The 16,020-nt window shown below is 40.3% G+C and overlaps 1 protein-coding gene across 1 annotated transcript in view; it reads right to left on the bottom strand.

The window, feature by feature from the left end:
- Igf2bp2 (insulin like growth factor 2 mRNA binding protein 2) overlaps positions 1–16,020 on the bottom strand; it is a 46,203-nt gene that overhangs the window by 21,318 nt on the left and 8,865 nt on the right. Inside the window, exons 5-9 of the mRNA XM_077795019.1 lie at positions 13,964–14,236; positions 11,925–12,059; positions 8,468–8,590; positions 8,026–8,161; positions 5,212–5,340 (exon numbers count right to left, since the gene is read on the bottom strand). Coding sequence (XP_077651145.1) covers positions 5,212–5,340; positions 8,026–8,161; positions 8,468–8,590; positions 11,925–12,059; positions 13,964–14,236 — 796 coding nt within the window. The remainder of the gene's footprint in view (positions 1–5,211; positions 5,341–8,025; positions 8,162–8,467; positions 8,591–11,924; positions 12,060–13,963; positions 14,237–16,020) is intronic.

The following is a 16,020-nucleotide window of genomic DNA, read 5'->3' as shown; positions in this document are numbered from 1 at the left end:
GCCCCTCCAGGTGGGCCTGGTTTCTCTTATCTGTACATGTGGCCTCAGGCCTGTATCAGAGCTTGGGTTTGGGGGGATCTGAACCAGAACTGCAGCTTTGGAGACAGACAATCTAGTGGTTCTGCTTTCACAGGCTGGGTACCCATTGCATGGCAGATTCGTTAAAAAAGAATACAGGAAATGATTGTAAGATAATAAAAAGGAAACTGTTATACTTAATTACTTATAAATTTAAAAAGTAAAAAAAATCCCTTGTAAATCTTAAGAAAAAAAGAGAAAAAATACAAATCTGTGGTGTTAAGAATTGGCTTCACACTTCTACCCCTGAGCTCACCCTGAACCCCGAAACGAATATTTTTATAAAAGTCCACAAAATCAAGCCAACACTTGTAAGAAACTAAAAAGATTATATTTCTCCAAACAAAAGTTGGTAGGCCCAGACATTTTACGGATGGGATTTATCAAACCTTCAAGGAGTAGAAAATTCCTGCATATTCTTTCATTTGTTCATATAGTAAATGTTGGCCATCTTTCAAATTCATTCTTTGAGGCAAAGAAAAAAAAAAAAAACAAGCTCTCTGTTAAGATTGTCAAAGATGGGATAGAACTATGGGAACTGCTGTGTAGACCAAGAATTGGATGAAGTGGGATATGGTCCAGAACATGAGTGTGGCTCTTCAGTTAGAATAATAAGATGGTAGATTACTCAATAAATGATTTGAGGAAATTAGCTCTCCAACTGGAAAAAAATTAGTTTGATCTCTATCTCAAAGTATAAGTCCAGATAAATTCCCCATGAATTACAGATACAAACAACCATCTTCCTAACCCAACTAACAATTACCATAAGGACACAATATTTTTACAATCTTGGATATATTTCTTCCATTGCATGATATCAAAGGCCAGAAGCCCATAAAGAAAAACAATACAGATTTAGCCATCTTAACTTAAAAATTTCTCCATGAATTCTGTTGGTGAAAAATCTTAAGAGACTTTACTTTCAGAATATAATCACACGCTTGTGCAAAGACTTATGCATGTATAAAGATATTCCTTTTTTTGAAATGTCAGTTTTTTATATCTTATAATTTATTTATTTTTATGTGGTACTCAGTATCAAACCCAGTGCCTTACACATGTTAGACAAGTGCTACCACTGAGCTACAAGCCCAGCCCACGATATTACTTTGGACACTGCTAGCAATAGCAAAAACCTGGAATCAGCTCAAACATCTAAAAACAGTGTACTATTTAGAAAAGTTATAGTAAATTCATACAATGGAATATTACACAGCTACTAAAGAAAATTAGGTAAAGCTGTGAAAAGATGCCCCAAAGTAAAAAACAAAACTTTGTTGTGCATGGTGTATGGCATGATTTCATTTGCATTTTTAAAATATGACTATATATATGCTGAGAAAAAAATTTTTTAAAAAATGTGTAAACATAACAGTATTACACTTCTGGGGAATAGGTATAGATGAAATTTGGGTAAAAGAAGGAAGGCCACTGGGTATGGTGATGTACTCTTGTAATCCCAGCAACTCAAGAGGTTAAGGGAGGAGGATCACAAATTTGAGGCCAGTTTCAGCAACTTAGCAAGATCCTGTCTCAAAACAAAAAGTAAAAAGGGCTGGGGATGTAGCTGAGTGGTAAAAGCACCCCTGGGTTCAATCCCTAGTTTAAAAAAAAAAAAAAGGCCAAAGGGAAACTATTTTACTTCATATAATAGTTTGTTTACAATATAATTTTTAAAAATTATATGTACAAGACATAATAAGAGATGACAAGGTGATGGAAAATAGTTATGACAGTGGCTTAACAGCTTTAATATATAATGAGTTGTTATAAATCATTAAGATAAAAAAAGATGCCAGTTGCAGTGATGCATGCCTGTAATCCCAGGGACTCAGGAGGTTGATGCAGGAGAATGAAAGTCAGCCTCAGCAACTTAGTGAGACACTGTCTCAAAATAAAAAGGGCTGGGAATGTGGCTCAGTGGATAAGCACCCCTGGGTTCAATCCCTGAGATCAAGAAAACAGCCAAGATGCATATGCATATGCAAGTTTTCTAATAGAGAAAATTTGAAATATGACTAATATATATATTCATATTACACATGGAAAATACTGGGTATCTTTAGACTAAGAAAAACTTGTACTTTCTGTATTTCTGTATTGCTTATTAAATACTATGCATGGGTCACTTTTATAAAAAACAGTAAAAAATGATAGTTGTCATTACATACACAAATTCATGAAAAACTCCAGAGTTTAGAGATAAATGCATGTGTGTATGATTCGGCTATAAGGAGGTGCACACAAATTTCCCGACCTTTGGATGTTAAGAGCAAAAGTGCAGGATTTGTGCTGTATGACAGCAACCAAAAAGAATCTTTCTTTGAAATCTGAATGCCTATGTGACAGGAAAGCAACATTGTAAGTACATAAAGTATTCTTACCACCCTCCCCTCCCCTGTCCTTCTCAGGAGATCTAGGCCCACAGGAAAGCTCAGAAGCCAGCAGGGTGAACTCTCCAGATGTGGCTCTGGGGGCCTGTACGGGGTTTTGCAGAGGTGCTTTTACACCCTAGCTCTGCAATCTGCAGCTGCACGAGGGTGATGTCTGAGGGTGATGTCCGTAGAAGCCAGAATATCTCAAAGTTGGGGCAACTGTGCACTCTACATTAGAATCTTCTTGATCCACAGAACCATGGTCAGAACTACATGACTTTTGGCTTAATAAGCAAATCTTATTTAAAACCATCTTATGAAGAACAGGAACTGCATATATTAGCAAAATGGTTACTCTACTATTTTAGTAAAAATTTCAGATGTGGAGGAAGCTCTTCAGCTGGAAAAATGTAGTTTCGATTTTAGAAAACATTTTGCTATCACATGAAAACTTGTCTTGTTTTAGTTCAGGGGTCCACAAACTTTTTCTGTTAAGAGCCAAATAATAAAAATTTTAGGCTTTGCAGTATATGGTCTCTATTGCATGTACTCATTTCTGCCTGATAGTAAATAGACAATATGAAAATAAGTGCCCATGGCTGTGTCCCCCCCCCCAATTTTTATTTATAAAAATAAATGATGGTACTCAGGAGGCTGAGGCAGAAGGATTGCAAGTTCAAGGCCAGAATGGGCAACTTAGTAGGACCCTGTCTCAAAGATAAAATTAAAAGGGATGGGGATGTAATACAAGGGTGGAATACTTGCCTAGCATGTGTGAGGCCCTGGGTTCAACTCCCAGTACCATGCCCCCAAACAAAACAAAACAACAAACAATAAAAAGCAATTTACAAAATGATTACAATATAAATGATGGGGGCTGGGATTGTAGCTTAGTGGTAGAGTGCTTGTCTAGCACAGGTGAGGCACTGGGGTCGATCCTCAGCACCATATAAAAAATAAACAATAAAAATAAATAATAGGGGGTGGGGTTGTGGCTCAGTGGTAGAGTGAATGTCTAGCATGTGTGAGGCACTGTGTTTTATCCTCAGCACACATCAAAATAATAAATGAAACAAAGGAATTGTGTCCATCTACAACCAAAATATATATATTTTAAAAATAAACAAAGATTGAATTCTTAAAAAAAAAGGAAATGATGGACCAGATCTACCCCTCAGGCTATACAATGGAGACCCCCATTTTATTTTATTTTATTTATTTAATTTTTTTAAGAGAGAGTGAGAGAAGGGGGGGACAGAGAGAGAGAGAGAATTTTTAACATTTATTTATTTTTTCTTAGTTTTCGGTGGACACAACATCTTCGTTTGTATGTGGTGCTGAGGATCGAGCGCGCTACCGCTTGAGCCACATCCCCAGCCCCGAGACCCCCATTTTAGATTACCAACTTGAGAATGGTCTATTTTATTATGCTTCCCCTGCCTCTCCTTGGTAGGTTGTGAGAGTGGTCTGACTTGAGGTTATCTTTTATGGGGCCCTGTGTTCAGCCTCCCTCTCAAGAAATGAGATATGTCTTCATGCCTTTTCCCTGTACTGAGCTGGGTCATTCTCAAATCTGACAGCAAAGGTACTGGGACACATACCTCTTATGCTATCTCATTGCTTGGAGCTGCCAAGTGAGCAGCCACAGCCCTTCCCTCCATAGGCTCTGCTTTTATCAAACCTACACACAAAACTTAGTGTTGATTGAGCTGCATCCTTTAGTGTCAGGGAAGATGAATGAAACTAAAGAGATGATATAGACTTATTCAGAAAAACCCCAGAGGAGCTTCTATGACAAGACTGCAGGAGACGTGTACGTGAGAGAGGATGTGGTGCAAGCTCACATCTGTATTTTGTTGGCACAGCAACGTGGAGGGTTCCTCCTGTATCTCCATAGGGGAGCAGAACAGCCACTGAGAACTCACACAAGGCAATGCCCACACCAGAAGCCACCTCTCAAAAGAAAGCAATGCTCACTCACCTACCTGATTCTTTTCACTTAAACGGCATAAACATTGGACGAAAGAAAGTTCGCTTTTAAAAATAAGCAATATGTATAGAGAAGAATCAGAAATGAAAGGAAGAGCTGTCAAGTGTCTGAAATCCCAATTTGGTAGTGTATTGATCTTGAATAATGCTTGTGAAGGAGAACAACAAGTAGAAATATACCTTTCACATTTTTTTTCTTTTGTTGTAAATTATAACTCAAACAATAAATATTTATGGAGAACATACTAAATACCAGGCATTTTTCTGCTTAGACACAAACACTACTTTTTTTAAAAAACTGACTATTAAAATGTAATGCATCTTAATTGTAGACATAGGAAATCTATCTATCTATCTACTATCTATCTATCTATCTATCTATCTATCTATCTATCTATCTATCTATAATGAATCACCCAGGTATCCTCACATTGTAATAAATAATACAAATGTTCTTATTTGAGCTAACAAATCTTTTTTTAACAATAAATAGGCTTCTATTTAATCAATATGCTAGTATTCTATGAAAGACAAAATACTAGCATATTGATTAAATAGAGGATATTTAAGAGCACATGTTTAGAAGATGGTTTAATATCAATTTCCCCTGAGGAAGAAATACTAAGAAATACTGGATTCCTCCTCCAATCACTCATGAGGATGGCCTCCACATGAAAGCTTTAGCTCTGACTCAACATAGCAGAGTAATGCTGCTGCCTGGCGGTGCCCAGAGCATAAGCAAATCTCTGAATCCTGAGCTACTTACAGCGAAGGGGTGGTAGGGGGCAGCGGGGGGAGCTCCGCGGGGCCCTGTTGGTGGTGGCAGCACGGACAGTCCTGTTGAAAAGATGCCAAGTGCGCTGAGGTTCAACCCTGGGATCAGATTGGCTTGTTGCTGGGAACAGAAATGGAGAAAAAATATGAGGGGAGGAGACCAGAGAGGTCCAGCTTGCCTGGGTCAACCTCCATTTCTTGTCTGAAAGGCACCAGCATTTCCCATTAGCTCTGCCCTGGCTCACAAGACCTCTTTGCCTTGCATTGGGGGTGGATGCCAATCCTCAACCCGACTGTGGCATGCCTTCAAAGCTTTTCTGCCACCCTTGGGAACATCTACACATCTTTCCATGGCAACTGAGGACTATCTGGGGACTCGGGCCACCTTGTCAACCTGTTATTTCCATCCTGCTCAATCTTGCTCCTTTCAATACCCCCATGTTCTCTCTCACCTCTGGGCTCTTGCACATTTGACTCCCCTGGAAGAAAGTGCTTCTCTCCTTCCTCACCTGGCTGAGTCTCCCCTCACTCAGCTTAGTGTCCCCCTCATTCATGAAGCTTTCTCTGACCCCAGAGGTCTGAGCTCTAACACCCTATCTGGGTTCTCCTGGCATTCCTGTTTCCTTAAAACAGCACTCATCATATGGTGTTTGAATGACCTGTGCAATTAACTTTTCCCCTTTTAGACCATGATTTCTTACAGAGACTCTTTTACTTAGTGTTGTGTACAGTGCCTGGTACATAGTTAAGTACTCAATAAATATTTGTTGAATGATTTCCCTGAAAACAAATTGGGTCAATAGGTTTTTCTCACTTTATCCAGGGACAGATCAGACCCTTCACTAGGACACTACATATGGAAATTCCATGATCCAAGTTTGGGATGGTCTGTGACTTCTGTCTCTTCATCATTTAGTTGCCAGCTTCACGATCATCTCACTCACTTACTCCATGTTTTAAACCTGAGTATGTTCAAATGGGCTGGAGGTGGATTTTAAACCTCTTAGAGACAGAGGAATGTAGTCACCCCATAACTTGACTTCCTTTAGAATGTTTGGAACAGTAGAACTGGGATCTTCACCTTCATCTCATTTGATATGTAAGACCCTAGTGATTTTGTGAGTCATCTCTCAGACCGTGGCTTTGAATAGACATGATGACTCTCATGCTCAGGTGACAAATCTTTGCAGCAACCAGACCCTTTTGAGCATTTCCAAGTGTTCACAGAAAGATGTCAAGAAGAAAATGAGCCATTCAGATGGTCCTTCCACAGACAAACACACAGGGAGGAGGTTGCATGGCTGTCTCTTCCTCCACCTCTCCCCATCCTGCCTCACAGTCACCATGTGCTGTGGCCTGCTCAGGTGGGGCCCAGGTGATGTGGGGGCAGAGTGTGGACCTGCGTAAAGGCCAGTGTGGAAAGTACTGCAGCAAGGGTGCTGGGGTTTAGTCCACAGAACTCTTGGTCAACACTCATTCCTCTATGAAATGTTATCAGGTCTGAACTTGCTTCAAGGTCATCTGACACAGATGGGAAGTGGATGAGAGTTGAGATGAAACAAAATAAGCCATGAGGTCACAACCCAGTGAAGCTGGATTATCAGCTATGAGGGCTTATCAGAGATCTTTCTACCCTTCTGTATATGTTAGAAAATTATAATAAAAAGTTGTTACTCCCCTGAGCTGAGCTTGGGCTTTGCTCATAGACAAATATTTTTAGGACTTTCCTGAGTGCAGACTTGTGTTTCCCCATTATCAAGTGGGAACTAGTAGCAATAACAGGAAGGACACACTCAAACCAGTCTCCTAGCAGTATTAATGAGAGCTCAGGTGGAGGTCAGCAATTATTAAGCAATTTAAAAGTGCAGATCACTAGCACGAGATAAAAACTGGAAGTTAATTATAAAGTGTGCTTTCTCTCCTCTGTACTGGAGGTTGAATCCAGGGATGCTTTACTACTGAGCAACATGCTCAGGCCTTTTATTTTATTTTTTATTTTGAGACATGGTCTCACTAGGTTGCTGAGGCTGGCCTCAAACTGGTGATCCTCCTGCCTCAGGCTCCTGGGATTACAGTTATGCGTAATTGAACCTGGCCATAGTATTTTTTTTTTTTTTGGCAGGGGGAGTCTCAGGGATTAAACCCAGAGACACTTGACCACTGAGCTACATCCCCAGCCTTTTTGCTTTTGAGACAGTGTCTTACTAAGTTGCTTAGGGCCTTGCTAAATTGCTGAGAATTTAATTTAATTTAATTCCAGCTTTGAACTTGAAATCTTGCCTCAGCCTCCTGAGCTGATGGGATTACAGGCATGCGCCACCAGGCCCGGCTCGAAGTTTTTATTTTTAAAACACCCAAAGTAATAAGGACAATGTTACAGAAAGCTCTGAAATTAGGAGTTAAAAAAAAACACTTTCCTAACATACCATATATTTTTAGTTTTGTATGGAGCCTTCCAGTAATTCCAATCCATATTATTTTATGTAATTGGAACCCTAGTTATAAATACTTTCACATGTCTTTCCTTAATAAACATCATAAGTATTTCCTGATTTTACAATCTTATTATTGGTCATTTTTTTTAATGGCTTCACATTGTTTTGTCCAGTTTTGTGTTTATCACGTTTTACTAATTGGTTTCCTGACTGTTTTAATGCCTTTACCCCAGAGAAGTCAGGAACACTCCACATACTCATCTAGATAAGGCACTTTCTCATCAGCTGAATGACAGTGTTCTTAGAAAGGCCTGGGTCCTGTCTGAAAGCACAGAGGAAAACTAGCGGAGAAGGAAGCGCTAGGCACTTACATTAACGGCCAGCATATCGTTTTCAAAGGCCTCACGTAGCTTCTTCATGATCTCTATCTCAGCGTTGGCACAGGCTTCCACTGTGCCCTTCACAGTGATGGTTCGTTCAGGGTTGTATATGCTCAAATCCTGCAAACTGGCCAGTGGGAAAAAGAGAGACATTTCTTTTTCTGATAGCAAAAATAACATTCCAGAACAATCACAAACGTGTCTTGGTAGAGAAAACTGGATTCCCTCACAACATACTCAAATCTTAGTGACTTAGATCTTATCCCCTGGAAAATGTCAGACTGGGAACTATGTATTTGTTTTTGATGATGATGGAAATAATTATATCACACATGATTATATTTCAATTTTAGGGAAAAGCAGATGAGTGGGGCATATCAAAATGCTCAAGTGATTTATCACTGGACGCAATGAATCTGAACGGGTGACTTACGATGAGATTGTTATCTTGGTCCCTGTTTCATGTTCGATTTTCTTCAAATTTCTGCCTTCTTTGCCAATCAGTCTTCCAACCAAACCATTGTGGGCCAAGATTTTCAGAGGGATCTCTTCAGCTCTAAAAGAGAAAAATGATGATTTAACACTTAAGATGGACAAAATGGCTGCCTCTCAAGAGACATCACCCTGCTATTTTCTTATATAATGGAAGCTATTTTGTTTGGATACCAAGTGGCCTTGGGCTTTAGGGGAGGCCAGGTCCCCTCGCCAACCTCAGGCTCATGAATTTCAATTAATGTAGCTAAACCATGATCATTTTACTCTCTTGTGGTAACTGGTTGGAAGGGAAAAGTGGGTCTACAAGGCAGATCTAGCCAATGAGATATGAATTAAAAACAGACCTACCAGGGATCGGGATGTAGCTTGGTGGTAAAGCACTTGCCTAGCATACACAAGGCAGTGAGTACCACCAAAAAAAAAAAAAAAAAAAAAAAAAAAAAAAAAAAAGACTGGGAATATAGCTCAGTAATAGAGCTGGATTCAATTCCCTAATACTGCCAAAGAAAAAAGAAAAAATACCTACCACATGAACCAGCAAGTCCATCTCTGGGCATATACCCTCCAAAAATCAAAGCAGGGTCTGCTCTATGCCATAACATGAACGAACCTTAGAGATTTACGCTAAGTAAAATAAGCCAACTACTCTATGATTTCACGTATATGAGTCATTTCAAGCTGTCAAATTCATAAAACATGAAGTAGAATTGTGGTTACCAGGGGTGGGGAAGAGGAAAAGGGAAAATTCTTCAAAGGGTTCAGAGTTTCAGATTTGCAAGATGGAAAAATTCTAGATATTGATTTCACAATAATATGAATATTTTTAACATTATTGAACTATTCATTTAAAAATAATTATGATAGATTTTATTTTAAAAATTTTATTATTATTATTTAAGATAGGATCTTGTGCTATGTTGCCTAGGTTGGTTTCAAACTCCTGGACTCAAACTTCTTTGCCTCTGCTTCCCAAGGTGGGTGCCACCAAGCCTTATTAATATGGTAAATATTATGTTCATTTCATTTCTTTTTTTTTGTACTGGGGATTGAAACCAAGGATGCTTAATCACTGAGCTACACCCCAAACCATTTTTTATATTTTATTTAGAGACAGAGTCTTGCTGAGTTGTTTAGTGCCTCACTAAATTGCTGAGGCTGGCTTTAAACTCACAATCCTCCTGCCTCAGCCTCCTGAATCACTAGGATTACAGTACAGGTATGTGCCATCACACTTGGCTTAAGCCACTTGTATTTTCTATTACCTGAGACCAAAAACATGTAGCAGATGCATTATTGCCTCAAAACAAACAGAATACTTGAAGACCTCCCCCAAATGTAACTTTCAGAGAGTAGGGCTTTTGTCCGCTTTGCTCACTGCTCAGTTCCTGGCACACAGAACAGTGCCTGGCCCATAGTTGGTACTCAATAAAGAGTTGGCAAAAGAATAGAGTTTAGCATCCTTATTCTCTGACATCTTTTATCTTCTACTTAGCCCCCTCAGGGCTGTCACTGACAAGGGAGGCCTTTTCTGAAACCCTCAAGGGCCTTCTTGTCCCCCTAAAACCTTGACTGGGGCTTCCTATTACATGTAATCACCCGGTCTTGCATTTCTCCACTTCTCATAGCTGCACATAATTACTGATGTGACTGTTTAATGAGTCTCTCTCCCACTGGACTGGTAAGCTCCACAAAGCAAGGACTGGATCTTGCTCATGGTTATAGCTTTGGCACACACAGTGCTTAGCATGGTTCAGGTACTCAGAAAAAAAATATTTCAAAGACATTCAAATGCTCTCTCTTGGCTCTACATGAAAACTTTAAAGACCAAATTTATAAAAAATGAGTCTTGCTGACTACTTAGAATTTTGTAAGTTGCACCTAGGTTAAAGGATCAAGGAGGGAGTTACTCATAAAATTCTAAATAATTAGGATGAAAGAAGGCTTTCCTCAAATTAAGCTGTGGCATTTAGGGGATTTAAAGAGCCATAAAGAGCAAATAATTCATAAATGAAAGGTTGGAGTCTCTTATGAAATCTGAATATAGACTTGCAATGTTCCTCTTTTAAAAACTACTTTCATCTTCCCAGTTTTGGGACAGTTATGTTTGACATTATTTGCCAAATTAATGTTATATTCAATTCATGCTTCATTGCTCCTCTATAAAACTGCCACTATGGCCCACAAATTTTGCCAAACTGACATTGTCTTTTTAAAAATTAAATTTTCTATTTTATTACCATTCATCAATTTATAATACAAAAATCAACTCATTTAGTAAGAAATTGTGCTTGCCATTCAAATTGATACAATGCTCATTGTTATGGTTTGACTATGAAGGGTCCCCCTAAAGCTCCTGTTAATGCAGGAATGTTCAGAGGTAAAATGATGGGACTGCGAGAGTTGTAACCTCATCAGTCCATCCTAGTCTGAATGGTCTGAGTGGGAACTCAGGCAGGTGGGTGATGGTGGGATGAGGTAGATGATTGGGGACATGCCCTGGAAGGGTGCATCTTCCCTGCAGCCTCTTCCCCTTTCTCTCTCTGTTTTCTGGTTATCATGAAGGGTGAGCTCTCCTCCATCATGCCATGAAATGCTTTCCTCCGTCATGATGTTCTGCCTCACCTTGGGACCAGAGCAAGAAGTTGGCACACCATGAACTGAACCTCTAAAACTGTGAGCCAAAATAAATCTTCTCTAAATTGTTCATCAGGTATTTTTGTCACAGCTACGCAAAGCTGACCAACATACACTATTATACTGTGGAAGCCTAAGAACTATTTCATAGAGGGAAGGAGGAGATGGAAGAAAAGGAGGATGAAGAGTAAAGTAATCACTCGGAAACTAGTTTCTACTACTCAAGGAAATATAATCCAATTTTAAGAGTGCAAATGGTATAGAAACATGCTGGAAAAAACCTTTTCCAAAATAGTAAAGGATGACTCAGGAGACAATGAACATCCTATACATGTGCTATCCAATATGACAGCCATTAGCCATATCCATGGCTATTCAGATTTGAATTAGTTGAAACCAAGTTTTCATCTCTTCCACTGCACTATTCACATTTCAGTTACTCAACACCAGTCTGTGACTAGTGGTTATTTTATTGAACAGTGCAGATATACAACAGTTCCATCATTGCAAGTTGTACTAGACAGCATAAGTATTCATGTTCTTACCAATATTACTACCAATGGGTGATGGTAACATTGGGATCACCAAAACACAAGTGAAGAAAAAAACATATTGTAAATGTAAAAGGTCTGTTCGCTATGGTGTTCTTCTTGGGATCAAATTTCTTAAACACAATCCCTCCCCTGTTCCCTTTACTGAGTTACAGACTTAAAGCTTTTAACATTTCTTACCCTGTACCCGGGTAATGTATGTAAACTTACAGTTTGGTCTCATCAGCTTCCTTCTGCATGATTTCAAGAATCATGCGGCAGGCTTCAGATGTCCCCTCTGGGGTGGCATGGATGGTAACAGGCTTTTCTGCTGCCCCTGAGTTCTCTTTTCTATGGATGTCTACCCTGTAAGAAAGGAATCAGGCACAATAAGTACAACATCCTCTGGGGTAGGACCCTCGTCCCAAGAAAGCCTGGCACCAGCCAACACCAAGGGCACAGACAGGAAAGCGTCATCAGCACGTTCACAACCAATGCCATTCTCCAAGAAGGTGGCAAGCAGTGCAGGGGGTCTGTGCCAAGCTCTAATCCTTGGCACTGCCATTCAGAAAGGGACTGTTTCTCATAGGAGTGCTGTGGGACAGAGGCACCAAGCCAGCTTGGTAATGAAGCCAGTTTGGTAGATGAAGTATTTTCTGTAGACTTTCAGATGACTGCAGAAGCAAAGAGTAAAGTGAGAAGGATAATACTGCACACTGGCACCATGCCGTCTCTGAACTGATTGCAGCTTTTAAAACCCATATGTTAATCCAAACCCAAACACCAAATTTGATCAAGCTTTATATGTTTGAGTGTGGATAAAACACAGAGGCATGCCCTCTCTCTGCCTCTCTAAGTTTTTGGTTTCCTTTCCATTGGCAGCCTGCCTTCTTCCGGCTCTTAAAACTAATGGCTCAAAAGCTTGATGACTTTATCAGACTTCCTTGGATAGTTGTGGCCCTACTCATTTTGTTAACTTTCAAAATCATGTATCTATTGTATCCCTGTATACTCTGGCTGTTATAAAGCCCAGAGTCAAATCTTTGGCCTACTTCTTTAAAACAGGCACACAATTTTAACATTAAATTCAGTTTTTTTTTAAGTTACCTTCAACAACCTTTGGAATAAAAGGAGATACAAATAAAAATCACATTCTCAGTGAGGCAAACTTGATGGGAAAGAAAGGGTTGTGTGTTTTTTTTTTGTTTGTTTATTTGCAAAAAATATATACAAACTTTACTGTACGCTTAAGGCATGGGATTGTGCTAACCCAAAGGGCTGATTTTTAAAATAAAAGGAACATGAGATAGTAATTTCTCTATTTCACTTTTCCTCCTAAGATTATGCACTCTAGGCCTTATCCATCTTAGTGTCTATACTTAGGGTTAACTCAGATGTTGAGGAAATTAGCTTTTCTTTTTTTTCCAGGTTACAAAGCCTCTTTACAAACCTCAAACATTTCAGGTTAAAATGCACTAGCATATATATGTAACTAGCATTTGTCGTACTTTTGATGTTTGCAATTGAAGTGATTTCTTTAAATCTGCCTGGTTTTGCTAATTCTCACAATAATCCTGGCAAAACAGTAATCTCCTTTTCACAGAAGAAGCAATTGATACTCAGGTTAAATTTTTTTCCCCCAAGATCATATAGTCATTAAGTGGTAAAACTTGAACATGAGTCATTGTTTTTCAAGTCCTGTGCTGTGGTCTTACAAACCTAAAAAAAAATCGAGAACTGCACAAGTCATTTTATCCAACTCATTTTACAGTTCAGTCTCTTTAAACAGAGAGAAAACTAAACATAAGGCCAGTGTACTTTCTTTCTTGCTTGATGCACCAATGACTCACCATGTCCACGTGGGACTACCTAGGTGGTCTCTAAAAGAATGTCTACCTCCAGGGCTCCGACTTAGGGCAGAAGGTAGAGCTAAGACAGAGGGCTTGACAATCCCACAGAACCCCACACCTGGGCTGTTTTAGAACTACATGCGTTCAGGGCATTAGTTAGCTTATGGGAACAATCCTTGGCTATGAGGTTCATCAGTGCCCTCTTTACACACCTTTGGCTTGTGTCTGTTATGCAATTAGCACTAAAGCTCATCATAGCCCCCAGCTCGAAGTTAGTCTGTTAGTAGTCCTGTTTAAAGAAGCTACTATCCCATACAATGTCCCTCCCACCCCACCCCATTGCTGATATAAGCAAGAGTGACCTGAAGGTGGCAGGGGACCCCCTTGGAAGGAAGCAAAGGAAGCCCCGGAGGCACGTACCGGGACTGGGTCTGCTTAGTGATGTTCTTTATGGTCAAGCCCTCCTTTCCGATGATGGCACCAACAAACTGGGTGGGGACCAGGATCCGCAGCGGGAAATCAATCTGTCTGGCCTGAGAAGAGCCCCCGGGGGCGTGGCCTTGCTCCCGGGAAGAGTGGTCCCCACGCTGGGCTCGCTGAGGGGGCGAAGGGGAGCTCACCTCTTCATCCGGGATGTAGGAAATCTTGAAGGAGTAGTTCTCAAACTGATGCCCACTTAGCTTCTCGATGGCTCTGGAATGCAGCAGGGAGGGGAGAGCCTTGTCAGAGAGCGACATGGAGGAAGACTCTCCAGGGGACGGGTGGGTGCACTCCCTTCTACCAGGCGCTTATGTGGGTGTGGGTGCCGCGCACTGCACTGAGGATACAGTGGAGGGCAAGCTCTGCTCCCCCGGAGCTTACAGCTAACGGTGAAATGTCGCCACACACAACTAAACCGGTCAGGGTCGCTCCACGTGAATTTGGGGACTAAATAAAGACCCAGACCCAGAAAGCACCTTGTCTTTGGGTTCAGTGACCGCTCCTCAGCTGCAGCTCCCACAGGAGGCCAAGGCAGGCAAGGAGAGAGCGCGCCAGGAACCCGGACTTTATTGGGGAGAAGCCATTCAAATGAGGCAAGGGGTAGGGTTACCACAAACAAGTGGGTGTAATCCAACCCCATCGGTGACGCCCACTTCTGGACCCACACCTCTCTTATCCAAGCAGAGGTAAGGTTCAACTGCATTGCAATGGTCAGTACCTCTTTACTCAGGACCTAAAGGTGTGTACACAGCTCCTGGCCAGAGTGGCTCCCCACAATTAAACAAGTGATCACCTATAGGCTTGGTCCGTCCCACTGGACGAACAATCCTGCCTTCTGCTCTTCACCACCCTGGGTTGTATCCCCCTCACTCAAAACTCTTTGTAGATATCAGTAGAAAATCATCATTTTTTTCTTTTTAATCACAACATAACATTTATTATTGAAAATTCAGAAATACGAAAGTACAAGTAAAGAATTCTATTCCATTCTATTTTTTCCTATCTTCAGTAAGTGTAAATGTATTATAAAAATGAATTGATATTGTACATAAAATTTTCTAATCTTTAAAATATTAATACTCAACATTTTTCCATGTCATTATATTTTAACATTATTTTTAGTGGCTGTTTAACAGGCTATCATTTATCCAAGTTTTTGAAATTGACTTTATTGTAGATATGTACATTAGGTCCCATCTTTCACAATTACATATAGAATTACCACAAGCATCTTTGCAGCTACAATTCCACACATAGGACAAATTCCTACTATTAAAATAAAGTTTTCAGATTTCTTTTTCTTTTTTGGTACCAGGGATTGAACCCAGGGGTGCTTAAACACTGACAAACATTCCAGCCCTTTTTTATATTTTATTTAGAGACAGGGTCTTGCTGAGTTGCTTAAAACCTTGATAAGTTGCTGAGGCTGGCTTTGAAATCAAGATCCTCCAGCCTCAGTCTCCCCAGCCACTATTTATAGGCATGTACCACCATGTCCAGCTCAGATTTCTTTCTTTCGTTTTTTCTTTTCTTTTTTTTAAATTTCATTTTTGTGGAAGGGGGTACTGAGTATTGAAAACAGAAGTGCTTTTACCACTGAGCTACACCCTCAGCCCTATTTTGTACTTTTTATGTTAAGACAAGGTGTCACTGAGTTGCTTAGTACTTGGCTGTTGCTGATGCTGTCTTTGAACCTGTGATCCTCCTGCCTCAGCCTCCTGAGCCTCTAGGATTACAGGTGTGTACCACCATGCCTGGCCCTTTTTATTTTTATATATTTTTAAAGATAGGGCCTCACTTGCTGAAGCTGGCCTTGAACTTGCCATTCTCCTGGGTCGCTGGAATTACTAATGTATACCACCACACCTGGTTCTAAGTCCACAGATTCCTAACATCTTAAGTATTGCCCACTGGCCCTCTGGAAAGGTTTCAACATTTCCTATCCCACAGCAGTTTAGGAGAGTACTTATGTCCCCAATCCTCAAAAGTACAGAGCA

Source organism: Urocitellus parryii, chromosome 2, assembly GCF_045843805.1.
Source record: "Urocitellus parryii isolate mUroPar1 chromosome 2, mUroPar1.hap1, whole genome shotgun sequence".
NCBI lineage: Eukaryota > Metazoa > Chordata > Mammalia > Rodentia > Sciuridae > Urocitellus > Urocitellus parryii.
This window is presented reverse-complemented; position numbering and strand designations above follow the sequence as displayed.